This window comes from Argiope bruennichi, chromosome 1 (genome assembly GCF_947563725.1).
Source record: "Argiope bruennichi chromosome 1, qqArgBrue1.1, whole genome shotgun sequence".
Classification (NCBI taxonomy): Eukaryota; Metazoa; Arthropoda; class Arachnida; order Araneae; family Araneidae; genus Argiope; species Argiope bruennichi.
The window spans coordinates 47,904,123-47,920,603 of NC_079151.1; the positions used below are offsets into that span (position 1 = coordinate 47,904,123).

At 28.3% G+C, this 16,481-nt stretch overlaps 1 protein-coding gene across 1 annotated transcript; it reads right to left on the reverse strand.

Moving 5' to 3' along the window:
- Nucleotides 1–5,263: 5,263 nt before the first annotated feature.
- LOC129971300 (formin-2-like) lies at nucleotides 5,264–11,226 on the reverse strand. Its single transcript, XM_056084930.1, has 3 exons — nucleotides 11,052–11,226; nucleotides 6,953–7,704; nucleotides 5,264–5,637 (listed from the first exon to the last, which is right to left on the reverse strand). Exons 1-2 carry the CDS (start codon nucleotides 11,058–11,060, stop codon nucleotides 6,982–6,984), a joined length of 732 nt encoding a protein of 243 aa, XP_055940905.1. The 5' UTR covers nucleotides 11,061–11,226; the 3' UTR covers nucleotides 5,264–5,637; nucleotides 6,953–6,981.
- Nucleotides 11,227–16,481: the final 5,255 nt, after the last annotated feature.

A 16,481-nucleotide genomic window follows, 5' to 3' on the forward strand; every position in this document is an offset into this window, starting at 1 on the left:
CATAATCAATATCTTTATTTACTCAATATACCTAATTTATGTATAAAATTAAAGCTTATTTTTCAAATGGAATAAATCTGTCTCTATTATCTCATAAAACAAGAAAGTGGATCGAAAGAATTAGAAACTGAAACTGTTGGCAAAAAATAAACTTGTGTGCTCACTCAACCATTTGAATTGGAGTAAAATTGATAGTTTTGCACTCGTTACAAAATCTCTTTTTCAGGGTCAGTATGCCGGGAACTTTCGAATTTTCGTGAAATCGTATCTTTGAAAGAAAATAATTTCATTCACTTATTGCACCACGTCACGCAATTGATAATCATTCTGTAATGATGATACTGCTGTCTGTTTTCGAAATTCATTTGTGTTCTAACAATGTAATAATTCTTTGATGTTCAAATAATCAAATCTTACTTTACTTTCCGAAACAAAAAAGTTTCAATTCTTTAAAAAGACACTACTCTCTCCTTTTTTTAAAGATATTATCCCTCTGCGTTAAACTTTTGAATAATAAACTTTCATTTCTAATGATTACATTTTCATATTCGTCGATATCTGAATATATTCTGTATGAAAAAAATTTAAATTTATATGAAAGTTGAAATATTTATTGTTGCTTTTTTACTCTCTTAATTTTCTTTGATTTTGAAAACTATTTGACTTCCCTCCAGTAAGTGTACGTCTGTTCAAAATGCAAAATTAAATATTTAAAATAATCAAATTTCTGCGAAGGTTGAAATTCTGGTTAATTAAGTGTCTCTTTCCTTCTAAATTTGTCTGATTTTTAGTATTCACTTTTTGTTTATTCAGGTTTTATAGGCTCCATTTCAACAAACATATGCTTCTGTAAAATGTAGATTTAATTAATAAGTGACATCGTTTGTGAATTCTAACTGAGTACAATTAATCAATAAATTCTTAATTTATTTAATCCACTTTATATAAGAATATCATGTAATAAATCCTTAGGTATCAATAAATTCTTTATAATTTTGGTGGTTATATTACCCTGTTTTATTTCTGTAATATATAGCTAATTACATTAAACTTGTCAAGTATTTTAAAATTAATTAATATTACTAGAAGATTGTATTTTGCTTGTACAAATTGTCAAATAAATTTAGAATTTTTACTAAATTATATTGTATTTATCCAATAAATAAAAATGTCAAATCAATCACGGAGTTGAAATTATATCTTAAAAATATACTAGAATTTTATAGATAAAATCCTATTTAATAATTCGATTTTAGGACTATATATATATTGCATTTTCCACTGTTTCAGTCCAATCACCAGATTCCGATGAGCTTTGCGAACCTGCTCAAAATACTGAATTCTTAATTTGTTATGTATAACATTCCAATTAAGAGTCTATTTGTCTATTTCAAAGTTATAAGAGATCGTATCTCTAACCTAACGCTCTTTCTGTACTATTTGGAATTCAGAAATGATACCGGCAGCTTTGAGTGCAATATTTCCATAATTCATGACAAATGATTTTAACCTTTTCACAACTGGTATTTTCTTGGAAATATATGTATTGATCATATTAAAACAGTAAAAACTTTTCAATCAAGTAAATAAGTTAGATTTTCATACAGAAAAGTATGTTGTGTAGAACTGAGTAATTAATTCATAAAAGATTAAGTTTTAATCTATTTATATCATTATAGGGTCAGAAAATTTGAAAATAATTAATAAAAATGATGTAAATCAAGTTTTTAACTCCGCACAAAAAGCTTACATCTTGTATTTGGTGAAAATTAATTCAATCGTCATTTTTAATTTCACATCTACTAATGTTAATTAATTTTCAAAAATAAAAGAGTGATTTGGATGATGTAATGATTTTAGATCCCCAAATATCTTGTTCCCCAAATGATTTTAGATCCCAAATATCCTGATCCCCAAATGATTTGAGATCTCAAATATCCTTCCTTCCTTATATAAATTTAATTTAGAATATAATTTTACAAAATTTAACAATATATATATTTTTAAGTAATTGACAGATATTACGTTTTGATAGTATAGATTTATTATTAAAAGGATATCAGTTTAATACTTCCAGAAAATGCTTTTAGATTGATATATATTTAAACACATTGATACTTCAGTATCAAGCTAACTTTATAAAAATGCACCTCCTAGCCTCTACTTCCAAATCTTTGACTTTTTTTGCGAAAAAGTACAAACAAACGTTTAGATGTTCTAAAAATGCGAAAATTCTATAACTGAAAGAAATCAATCTTTTGATAATTTCTACAATAACAGAAATTAAAACCGAGCCTAAATGCTTATTAATATCTATGGATTTGTGTTATTTTTCGAATAAATTTGATAACGTTTGGAGATCCGATTCCAAATTTTAATTTTTATTTTAAGGTAATTTTCAGTTCAATTTAAGGTAATATTATAAAAAAATTAGTTTTCAAGTAGGCACTCTAAGATAATAACTCAGCAAAGCTCAAGAAACTCCCACCTATTAGAGTGGTTTAAGATTTGTTTTCATTAAAAATACATAAAGAAAAGACTAAGATAAAGAAGGCAAATTGTTTTTCTTAAAAATATTCCAAAATTTGAAATCAATTAAACACTTCGAAATATTTAAAAGAATATCTAAAAATTTAGGAATTTTTGACAGAAATTTTACTATTTGATAAATAGTTTCCAAATTAATACAGAAAAACATTTTGCGGGTAATTTTTACCAAAACATTTCACATTTTGTTTAGATTATTTTTAAAAAAGCAAATATTTTTAATAATATTGCTATGCTTTGCAAATTCTAAAAATGCTAATTTAATTTTTAAAATTGCGTGTTTCTGTACCGGAACTTGCTCTTAAAATGCATGAGTCTTGAAGTTCTCCTCATTGAACAAAATGCTGCACACGTTTTTCTTATTGCTAAACTTTATTCTGACAAAATTATTCTTTAAAAAAAAACTTTTTTTGATAAATTTGTGAAATTTGAACCATTTTCTATAAATAAACAATCAACTGAAATTTTAAGAAAACATGAAAAATTATTGAAATGAGACAAAAGTATTTTAGTCTTTAAATATTTTAGCACACTAATTTAAAGTTTAAATATCGAATTTTTAATATATGTTGAAAATTACCATTATGCTGAATGCAAACGTTTTCCTCAATGATAGTTTCGAAATCTTTACCAAAATATCTGTTGCTATTTATTAAAAATATACCATTTTATTAATTCCTCAACATCTTGTTGCCTTTTAACATCCTTTAATAGCACTTAGCTTACCAGTAACGTTCACGTTAAGTCCTACATCGATACAGTCATCATTTGCTTGAACAGTCTGTACTTCTCCCCTACATCCATAATGTTCATACAGATGAACGCAATGATTATAGCATATCGTTACAGCGGCTGGTTTGTCATTGAACTGTTCTGGGATATCGGAACACATGCCACCATCTACAAGACCAGAATACAATAATCCATCAGTTTCGCCATTGTTGAACTCTTCCCACAAGATGAACTTGTTGTGTCCCTTGAAAAGAGCTCTTATTTTAGTACCTTCATTTCCCTTCGCTGCATCTACAAACACACCTTCGTGGTTGATGGTATATTGATGAACCTCACTTATCTCCCGAGGGCACATGTAAGACAAAGCTTCGTTATAAACGTCAAAGCGGGCAAATTGCATCTTGTAATCCACTGTGCACCAGAACTTTGTCGTGCCGTTCTTTTGAGGTCGGAAGGTGAACAGAAAAGCACTGTCTGGCTGGATTTTAATGTTTCTGGGGTTATCATGGAAGGATTCGCAAGTCAGCTGAAATGCCTCCTTTGCTTTATTCCTGATCACGATCATCCTTTCGCAGCCATAGTTGGTGAAATCTTCTATCTCATCCTGAACTCTTTGTTCGTTAACATTTGAGATCATCAAGCGAAAACGATCTCGAGGCTCGCGGGGGGCTTCCAGCAAGGCATCGTCTGCCGCAACTCCCACGGCAATCAATAATGTCAGGAACAGATAACAACCCATTTTTTTCAGGCACTTGAAAGAAATTGCTTGAAAGGATTTCCTTCCTCGTTGTTGAATCTTATATCACTTTTATTTATCTTATTTCCAAGAGAAATCTACAGATGCTAGTTGATTTCATTAGATAAAAATAACATGACGTATCAGTTCTCATGCTTCAAATCCTCAATAGGAGTGTTTACAGAAAACATTGTTGTCGGAAGGAAAGAATGTTTTTTATCGTTACTTCACGTGTCTAAATGAGAGAGCAATCTTCAATTAATTGAATTCAAATGATTTCCGTCAACATTTTATTCATTAATATAATATTAATAAATTAAATAATTAATTATATTTCTATTTCCATTATAGATTGTTTTTTATTATTCAATGATTATTAATACATTTTATGGATATTTATGAATAGATATTAAGAAATATTATTTTGAGTTTAGAATTAATCATTTTTAATTCGCTCTCAAACTTTTAAAATATAAGAGAAAAACATCATAATTCAAAATAACATATCCAATTCACCCGTAATTACAAACTGACTTTAATTTCTCTTTCACTTAAAAAAATATTGAATATTTAGCTTAAAAACTGTATAAAAAATTATTAGGGTTATATAAAATTGTATCAGTATTGCAAAAAAATTCTTTAGTATTGCATTAAAAAAGTCTTGCAAAATTGTTTTGGCCCGCATTAAATATGAATAACATCTGTAACTACAATATACTTAATATTTATAAGTTCATTAGATGTTAATTTTTTAAATATTATTCTAATCTAACCCTGACATTAATCCAGCACTGGTTTTACATACGCGCAAAATGGCATCTGACTTAATTTAATTTAGTACAATCAACACCATCTTATAAATAATAATCTATAAAATGTTGCAATCAAACAAGAAAATTAAAAGGTTTAAAAAAAGAGAGATTTTGAAATATAATATTTCTATTTCCTCTAAACACAAGATCAACAATATAATTGTGACGTTTTTAAAGAAAAAGAAAATTAAATTACCATAAGTGTTTTGGAATAATTTTTAAAACCTATAAAGGTATTTTAATTTGAACTTAAATATCTTTCTTTCTACCTCTTTAAAATGATACTTAAATCTTGAAATTCTTATCCAAATCTTGTATATTTCAAATTTAACCCAGATTTAACTAAGAATTTTGAAAAACAAAAATATTTCTACAAAAGAACACTAGAGTGTATCAACATTTTTTATTTGAACACATCAGTAAAAAATAATTAACAAAATACAAAAATATTTTTACAGGCATTTTGGAAACAGCATAAATTTTGTAAAACTATTCAAATAGACTTTAAAAAAAGAGAATTATATATGCATATATATACATATATATATCAATGAATGAAATAAAGCATTATTGAATGAAACACATTGAGCACTAAAATAGAATGTGAACATTTCCTGAGGATAAGACAGAGTTAAGCTGTGAAAATGAAATCTAAAACCTGAAATTTACATTAAAAGCAATATTCCTTTATAAATTATAGAGAACTCTCTCAAGATCAAAGCCATTCATACATGAGTTCCAGTCAAAGCAGGCAAAATGTTTCATACTTCTTTCTTCAGCAAAGATGATCTATCTTTCAACTTTTTAACCCTAAAGAGAAAAAAACAATTTTGTAATTTTTAATATCAACTAAAATATTCACAGCTAAAAACATACTACATTATCATTCCAATATAACTTTCTCAGTAAAAGTCAAATAAATTCTGCAGTGCAGCAATGGCTTAAAACATTTGTTTGTGCGCTATAAAAAGTTCAAAGAATTTTTAGAGACTCAGAAGTTGTCCTCGTCATCTAAGGTCGACTCAAAAGTTCAGGATCAGTCCCAAAATATCTCTCCTATAGTAATCCAGAGGGATATTAATTTACCTAACCTTAATACAATAAATTTAATAATTATTTTAAATTAAATTCCATTATTTTGTTATTAGTAAATACCACATTCGGTTGATTTGCTTCTGTTATTTATAAATGTTATGCAAGTTAAGAAATAATGAGCTGTTCTATTTCAACCAAAAAATATGACTAGTGTTCAAAAACTCAGAAACACTCAAATTTGCCAAATTTTCTACTATGTTTTTCAAATTGGGCTCTTTTTAAGTTACGATTAATTATAAGAAACTTTTAATTATATGAAACACTTTCAAAATACATAGTGAATCTAACAGCTTCTTAACTGTATTTTATAATAATAATTGCAATATTTAAATCGTTTTAAAAATATAAGATTTAACGAAAAAAAAGTGAAGAAGTATCAATATATGTATTTTCCTTCATATCGTCTTCTTTCATCTATAGAATCTCTAAATATACATTTTGTTTAATAATTCAGAAAAAATTCTATTTTTATAAGTAAAATTGTAAAGATAAACATTTTATAAATGTTGTAGATCCAAGTTAAAATTTGTTATTTCTGAAAGGATGGTGAGAAAGGAAAGTGAGAAAGAAATTCTGAACTGTTTATTTATATTGATAACTTATTTCTTATATACAATAAATAGATACATTCAAAAAATTTCAAGATAGTCAGTGCCTAGAAATGGAACTATCTTATTCGCAACAACAGAGCTATAAGAAATACTTTATGAATTATTGCTATGATTTCAATATATTTATTTTATAATTCAAACGCTAATTATCATACTGGAAACATAGAAGACTGTTTGATAAATGAATGCAGTTTGATCCAATTTGAAAAACTAACGAATGAAGTTTGATTCGATTTGAAAAACTACAAGTACTCTGCTCAGCACCGTATAATGGATAGGAATGTTAGATAATAAAATCTTAGAAAATCATTGGGTGATTTATGTTTGTCATCAGAATTCAATTTCTTGCTAATGAAAATTGCTTTAATTCATTACAGTATATTTTGAATTGTTAAAAACTTGCTATATTCAGTACTCACTTTTCATCTCAGCAAACAAGAGAAATTTTTTAGTATCCTGGAACTTTTTGTCCTTGTAATGGGGCGTAAGCATAACGAAGAGTACCATCCTTGCCAACAGTAGTTCCAACTGGAGCTCTGACAACTGGAGCTGGAGGTGGTGGTGGTGGAACTGGAGCTGCTGGTCCTGCAACTGCTGCGGCAGGTGGAGGCAGTGGAGCAGGCAAAGGAAGTCCTCTAAGACCAGCAGGGGCGGCACCACCAAACCTGTATCCCAAACCAGCAGGACCAGGGTATCCCAAAACATTAAATGACGCTCTTCCCATAAATGGGCTAAAAGGCAAACCAGCTGGGTATCCAAGACCACCAGCTAGGGCTCCTGTGTAGCCAAGACCACCGTATGGGAATGCACCGTAAGCTCCATAACCATAAGGAGCTCCGTAGCCATAAGGAGCAGCATAGGGCATTACACCAAAGCGATTAAATGCATAAGGGTTGGCATAGCCTAAACCATTTAAGTAGCCTGCGTAACCTGCTGGAATGGCTGGCAGAGGGGGTTGAGCTGGCACAGAGTAAGCGGATTTTCCGGGAGGTGGTAGACCTCCAGATTTGGCAACTGCAGCAGCGCTGGGACCATATACAGGAGATCCAAAACTTTCGTAGGCTACAGGATCGTCTCTGTTGTCCTCAGTTTCAATTCTATCTGATCTTTGTGCTTCGCCTTCACTCGTATCGGCAGCAGCCAAAAGAAATAAGGCACTCAAGAAGAAAACCTGAAATCAAAGAGACATGGTTGCCAAATGTTTATTTCTTAAAATTATTTTCAGCTTTTATGTTGATTATTTCTTTAGATGATATGGCTAATTTTAAAAAAAATATTTAATAATTGTAAAAATATTAAGAAATTTAATTTTATTGTAAATTATTCATTTAATTATTAAGAATATAAATTTAGAAATGAGAGGAAAATTTAATATAAATAATTGTGTAGAAACATTTCTGCATTTTTCAACTTCAAAATTTCATTTCGTTAAAAGAAAATGGATTTTATTCTTGAAAACGATTAAAGAATTTACACCAATTATTACATTGAAAAATGAGAAACGTAAATTTTAGATAATAAGAACAATATTTTATACCTATTTTAATTAAATATTTAAAGCAATTATTATGAAATTTTCAATGAAATATTTCTATATAAATTCATGCAATTATCGGCACAGACTAGGGTCATTCGTTCTCTTGTTTTATTTCAATTTTTTGATAATTTCAACATTGCAGTTACAAGGATTACAGCAAGTAAAATTGGAAACACTTATGTAGAAGAAAATTCTCAGCAGATTTTTCTATATTCAAATATAATACTTAATAATTTAAGGTATATACAGATAATTCGCTCTCTGCTGCTAAGATAGAAAAGCTTAACAATTTCCGCATAGTTTAAACTTTTATATATAAAAAAGCTCAGTTAACTAGAAAACCAAACTAAAAAATTAAACTGTAGGTTTCAGAGCGGATTTTTTACCAATAACTTTTCAGAGTGGCAATGAACTCTGATTTATCTTCCAAATTAATTGCTCGTATTTTGAACTTCTAAATTCACTTTTTTTCTATGCAGTTACTGATATAAAAAATTGCTGAATTTAATAAAAATTTTAATTCTACTAAATTATATGTGATGCATTTCTTCAAAACGTTTATAGTTCTTAAATGAATCCTGAGAGATATCATAAATCTGGCAATCAAGGGAAGAAAAGCTCTCTGGTGGTTATAGTGCATGCATACTATTATTTCTTCAAAATTCAAAACCTTTTCGTTCAATTACTTAGCTTGTTCTATTTCATTAAGTTTTTTGCTGACGGTTTCAAACTTTTTTAATGTTAAATATTGACCTCAATTAGGAAAATGTTTGGTTTCTTTGAATTTTTTTTTAAGAACACTTGAATCATATCAAATAGAAATGAACAAATTTTATTCATAAAAATAAGTAAGTTGCAAATTTTTAACCTTTCAATTCTTAATTAGTGGGATAAATTTCTATAAATTTCTTAATTAATGGGATAAATTTCTATAAATTTCTTAATTAGTGGGATAAATTATTTTCTGGGATAAATTCATTATCTATTAAAATGAATTTTTAAGACAGCTAGAAAGTTCCAAATTGCTTTCACTGGTAATATTACTTTTTTTAAAGAAATACCAGCGAAATGAATTTGAAATTGAAAATGAAAATCAAAACTTTTATATAAATATGAAGAACATAGATAATCCTAATAACTACATGTCTTTCACTTTTTTAATATCACCTTAACCATTACAATTATGAGCTAAAGTACGACTGACCTTCAAGTAATTTATTACAATCAAAAACTTCATTTTAGTAATAATATTTTTGTTTGCAATCGTTAATACACTAAAAAAAATCTTTTCATTCGTTTTATTATCCTACATTATAATTTATTGTATTAAGTCGAATAATTACATCACATTGTAAAGAAATAAACTTTCAAATAGAAATTCTATAAGAATGAAATTAATATGATAATGTAATGTTTTACTTTCAAAATATTCTATTTTCACAAAGATTTCAAATTATTTTTGGACTCAAAATTGACTTTATTTTAACAACTTCGGAGGAAAAAGTTACTTCTCAAAACTGCATGAAACAGCTCTGCTATCAAGTATTATCTTATAGTCAAATATTTCACTTAAATCCCACATTCAATTACTGTAAAAAGATTCTTTATCAAAGTACTTTAAGATCATTACCAAAATTAATTTATCGTATTATTCATTATAATTTATTAGCTTCAAAGCTTACGCAAATTTCACGATTTGTAAAATCTTTTGAATATATGAAGTCGATAAGTTTTATTCGTTGTTCGGAACTTCCAGTATGAGTCATCTCACAATTACATTGATTAAAATTAAATGTGTTTTTAAAATTCAGCAATGCATTTTAAGATGATTAAATAACTCATCTGAACTCAATTATATTCGGAAATAAAATGCATGTTATCTTACACGTAGCTTATTTTCTGTATTTAAACTCAACTAAAATGCTAATTAAATAAATACTATACCAAAATTAGTGATGATTTATTAACTTTATGTCTTTGGTAATAATTTTAAATATAGCAAACATTTTTCGAAAACGAAACTTGCAATAGTTTCAATTGCTTGACCCTTTATCTATTTATTATTTAATACATACACAAGCTATAATCATATAATTAATTATAATTCATAATTCCATCTCTCAAGTAATAATTAATAACTATACATTTAATTAGTATCCTAATATAAAACTATTCAAAGAGTACACAAAATCTTTTCACTTTAAGAAAAAGTTTTGAAATTTGTTAAAATTAATGAGAGATTATTAATTTAAATTTGCTCATTGTTCATTAATTTAAATTATATTTATTTCAAAGATCAATCAAGAGAAAATTCTTATAATTAAACTTAATTGATTAATTAATACCATTTTTAAAAAAAAATAGATTTTTCATAAATAATCAAACCATTAAAATTAATAGGACCATTAATTAATTTATATTAACAAGTATGTAAATAAAAATTAATTAAACCTTTTTACCATTAATTAATTAATTTTAAAGGAGTTTATTTTTATTTAGTAAAATTAGAACGAACTTCATTTAAAATACTTTTTAATTATTTTCATTTAAGGAAATTACTCTTTGCAATGTCAAAAGTTCACTTTCAAACTGCAATAAGCAGTTTTTGGACAAAAAAATTTTTAAAGAATTAATTAAAATAATTTCCTTTAATTAAACATATTTTAATAAATAATCAAACTATTCAAACAAATAAAAATTATTAAAATCTTTAATCAATTTATATTTACGAAAGGGTAAATAAAAATTAACTATCACTCTTTAAATTAATAATTATTTTTAGTAAAATTAATTTATTAATTAGTTTTTAATTTAGTAAAATTTCAATCGTCTTCGTCTGAAATACTTTTTAAATTATTTTTCTTTAAGGAAATTACTTTTTGCAATTTCAAAGGTCCTCTTTAAAACTGCAAGAAGCAGTTTTTGATCAAAAATTTGAAAAAGAAATTCAGAACTAAGCTTTTGCATTCATATTCACTTACCAACAACATTTTTACTAAAGGATGTATTTTTCAGTGGGATCTTCTATCCACGATCCAATCCTGATCACAAGATGCAAGGAACTGATGCTCTTCTCAGTTTTGAGTCCCCCTTTATATATGACGTGAAAATTAAAATACCTGAACGAATAGAATTCCAGCACAGTATATACATTCAGCACCATTGTAATTCATGCAGTTATTTTGAGGTGCTTCACAACACAAAACAAAAAGTCAGCAAAAAAAAAAGAGGGTTTATTTTTATTTCTTGCGAATTATTCCCCTGGTTTCTAAATGGGCATCGTTTCCATCGGCCTTCAATGAATAACTACTACTTTCACTTGTTTTATGCCGTAGCATATTTATGGTTTAGCTGCTGTCATATTCGGGGTCATACGTATCTTTGGTTTATAGGCCTCGGAAGTCTTACAATGGGACTTCGTAAGAAATTAAAGAGAGTGTCTTAAACGTGAATCACTTCGAAGAATCGGCATCCAAAAAAGATTCTGCGGGAAGAGATTGATTTATGTAAGGGTTGCCCACCGTCAAGGGCCCTCTGCCCTACTTTTGGAACAGCGATAGCATTTTTTTTTTTTTATCAAAATCATACTTGCAATTTGTGTCGAAAAACTTAGCAAGCATTTGTCACTTTGTACTAAATTGCCGAACACAATTGTTATGAGGTTAGAATGTTACATTTTCTATCTAATTTAAGGTATTCGTATACATCTGCTAATGTTTCAAAAGTCAGCCTTTTTTTTTTTTCTTTTTCTTCTTTTTCTTCTTCTTTTTAACGTTTTTATGTTACTAGTAAGCTCCAAAATCTATCGCTTTCATTCAAAGTTTTTATTTATGATTATACTAATTTAGGAAATTAAGTTCCGAAATGTTTTTAAACAGAATATCAACTGCATCTAAGAATTATTTCAAAATATTTAATGAACATTGAGCAGATTGATATAAATCCATATTTTCTTTAAAAAGTATTATCGACTATATATATTATGATGCATAATTATTCCTATTAAATATATTGGCGGTTTTTCGCATTGGCGCTAGAGGTCCTTGTCTCGTGTTTCAAGATTCTAGTTTGAAGTCTTCAAAATCCATTTAATGTTCAGCAAATGTTATGCTGAGAAAAAATTTACGTTGGGTAAAATGAGAGGGTTTAAAAACCAATTTATTCCTATATATTTATACTCTCAAAATCCATTGTTTACTATCAGTTACATTAAAATGAAAAAATACTAATGTAATAATGTTTAAAAACAATCCGATGAAGATTTATTTATTGTTTATATCAATCTTTTAAAAGAAACTGTTCTAATTAGCACTTACAAAAAGTTTAGCTTCAATGAGAAAACTGATAGATATTATCAGTTGTCTGAAAGGGATCCGAAACGAATTTCGTAAATTCAAATTTATTTAAATGAAGTACCATACTGAGCGACACAGTCTCATTAGGGAACAATACGAGTACGAGGATGAGAAGCTGCATAGCAGAGAAATTGTAACCTGTCATTTAAATACACTGCAACTTAAAATGCCAAGACAGATTAATTTCTTATGCATACTGGATTATTTACCCTACTCTCAACTTTGAAATACCTCTCAAACTCGAAAACGAGTTTGAGAAATAAGTAAAAGCCATTTGTTTCGTCGTCTTATCTTTTTGAAAAATAAGCTATATGTCGGAAAAAAATTAAATTTTTGGTTTCTGTAAAATAACTTATACTATTTATCATCTTATAAGAAATCTTTTTAAATGAATTTATTAATTTTATATATGTTATCTAAGATTTGATTATTTAAAGTCAGGTGTTTAACTTAAAAAAATCGATTATTTGAACTCAAGAAATTGAATCATTTATTTATTGTCATGCTTTAGCTTAGTCCTTATTTATAATCCGAAAGAAAGTTTCTATTTCTAGTTGGCTATATTTCAATCAAAAAATAAATCAATTACAACGCATATTAAAAAATCCTTTTGATCGTGCATTATTCATTAAGAATTCTGCATTATTCATTCTTTCTTCAGTTCCATGCTTGCCACTGATTTGGTTTGTAAATGGTTAGGATTATTAGTTAAATTAAATGTGAAATATGTTCGTTATCTCCAGTATTTATTTTATGTTTATGAACAACGATAATTGTTATAAAAATGCAATCCATCTCTGATTATTAAGTCTTAATGAAGTACGCCATCACAATTGAAATCCAGAATTTTATTATTTAGAAAATGGAATTGTAAAAATTTCAGTAAATGTTTTGAATTCTTCTACAGAAATTCTTTATTCTCGTTTTATCGTTGTTTAATGTCACATCAATATTTTCATTTTGTTGCATATCTCTGTTTTTAAACAATGACATCAACACAAATGCCGCTTGTTTTAAAGCTTTATTTATCAATTTTTCTCGACTTGTAAATTCCAGCGACTGTGTGAAACTTCTTTTGAACTCTCCCGCATTCAGGAAGCGTAAACGAGTTCATCAGGAACGATTTGATTTTGCAATCTTGGAAGGATTTTATTGGCAATAAAATCGTTTGGAACAAAAGTTTATTCATATTCATTCGCAAAGCGAGTCATTCACGGCCGTTCATTCATTCATTCATTCACAAGAATACTTCAAGGAGAAAGGTGATATGAAAGAAGAGGATAGTAATGTGGTGAGATATTAAAGAAGACAGGTTAGTGGCTTGTGTGATAGATAATACCCATGATGAATCATTAAAAGCATGCATGTCTTAACAATACGATTGGTGAATGTCTATTACTGAAATAACCGAGTACCAATTATTCCCTCAAGTTCATGTTGTACGAGTGTTTTTTGGACACGAAACAATTCAAGTGGTACGAATAACTGAAGAGGAAGAGGAAGAGTAAGTGAAATGATTGAGTAAAAGAATATCCGCTCCTTAACCTTGTCATTATTTTAAAGAAAAATATATTTTGTGGGTGGAAAAAACTATTAGACAAAATAATACAAAAATTTGTGTTTTTTCTAAGCAATTAAGAACTATTTTTGGACTGAAATCGTAATTAGATAGATTCCTATACGAAGACTATCTATTGCAATGGTTGACTTCTGGAAGCTTTCTTCAGTTCTTCACCGATCATGGTCCCTGGATTCCAAAACCAACATTCGTTCAAAAGTTCCGTTATATAAATTCAATTCCGAATTTTGAAAAGTTGATATTGACTTTCTCTTTGTCTTGGAGAGAAAATTTTACTAATTTTATCAGGACCGGCGAATATATATATATATATATATATATATATATATATATATATATATATATATATATATATGCCGGACTTCTACGAATTCATTTCTTTGCCCACAAAGTTTTTATACCAAAACTCTTTATTATTATAAGTATTTTCTCACTTTTTATTGAGTACCAAGCCTTCCATTTATCTCAAGCCATGTAGAATGTGAATGTTGCCGGTAAAGTGTCGAATTAAAATAGAAGGCTCTGTACTGGTAGTTTATATATTTTTATATACTGTATTGCATATTTCAAGAATTTATTACAGAAAAAGTATATATATATATATTAAAATATAATCCAAATTAATTTCCTAAATTTTTGCTTAATTCGACTCGTGTCGCGGTCATTCTAAAGTGTTCTCTTGTTTCCTTCTCCCATCTGTTCCACGTACCAAGTGAAAATGATCCTTCCATTGCCTTTGTCAAAGGTCAAGACGTGTATTGAATCGACACGTGTGGGAAATCTCATGATAAATAAGACCAGGGATAGTTTATTTCGCTGTTTTCTCACTTCTGCTTTTGAGTCAAGCTATGGCGGATGGGTCTTGTCCGCGTCTCTGTTTGTAAATAATTATGCCTTCCCAGGATGGATATTAAAATCTTCTTCTTCAATTCAAATCTATTGTCTTCAATGTCTTCAAACCTGCCTTCTGCTTTTAAGAATTATATGCTTACACACACACACACACACACACACACACACACACACACAATCCACACATAATAATAATCCTTCAAATCTTTGATTGAGGATGATTTTTATTTGTAATTTCTTTTAATTTGATATGTTGCATGTTCGTAATCAATTTTTTTACCCAATTCCTGATGGATTCGAATTTTCATATTTTTATTTAAGTGATTTTTATGAAATGCTTTATTTTTATATTTTCAGAACTGAATTGCCATTTACATAATTAATTAAATTTACCTTCGATTTACCATTTATAATAAGAAATTATAATTAAAAAAATAAGAATAAAATATTCTACTTTTTATAAGCTTTTAAAACTGTTTTAATTAAATTTACATTTATAAAAAGTAATTAATTTGATAGAAGAGCCATATATTTTTGTTTCTTTGTAAAATAGTCGTAATTTTTGTGTGCAAACTGGAAATCAATACTTTATATGATATCATTGGACAGTTCTATTTTTTTCTTTTATTAAAATATGTTTATCACAATGGTTTCTATTAAATTTTCCAATTCTTTCTTTATATTTCCAACAACACTCACAAATAAGGAATCGTAGAAATTAAAAGTTTTTTAATTATGCATCGTATTATTTTGCATAATTGAACTTTTTATCTCAGTTTTATTCCTTTTGAAAATTTCATATAGTTTACAGTCTTTGTTTAGTTTTTGAAGGACGACATAAGTTTTTTTACCACTAACTTGTTAAAAATAGGGGTTTAATTTATAGAAACATATCCGTTCTGTAAAATTCTACAGTAATAAAGGAAATATTGTGTAAAAGAATTGTAAAAAAATCAGCTCAAGTAGTTTTCATACATTTCGGAATTACTAACATTTCTAATAAACCTTTCTTCAGAAAAATGATTAAAGATGCACACTATTTCCTCGTAAAAATTTGTTCACAATTAACTCGTATATGAAGAAGAGAATGATCAAAGAGAAAGTATTGTAATCAACAAAAAATTCGAACTCAAGATTTGACGAATCACAATAATTCAGACCTTTCCGAGTTCTAAAAGCGGCTTTTTGGAATTATATCTGTCAGTTACTCTATCTCTGTGGCCGGGATAGCCTGGTTTGTAGGGCGTTGGATTCGCGTCCCATGGGTTGCGCGTTCGAAAACCACCGGCCGAAGATCCCCGCGTGTGTGGTGGCTGACGAACGTATAATTCTGTCGTGGTCGCAAAGCCCTCCATGACGAGAGTAATACCACTGGGATACTGGAGCAGGGGGGGTCGTTCTCTAATTCAGGTCTAAACTACGATCTGTGGTTGAGTGAATGAAATGTATAAATGAAGTCCGCCCCGTGTGTGTAGCTAAGTCGTACTCTTGGCCCTAGATGGCGCTACTGTAAAAACCAGAGACATATCGTTGGCTTAATCCACAAATGACTTCTGTGGGCTTGTCTAGGACAAGTGCCATTAGAAACAACAATAACTCTATCAGTTTGTCACTGAAAACGATAA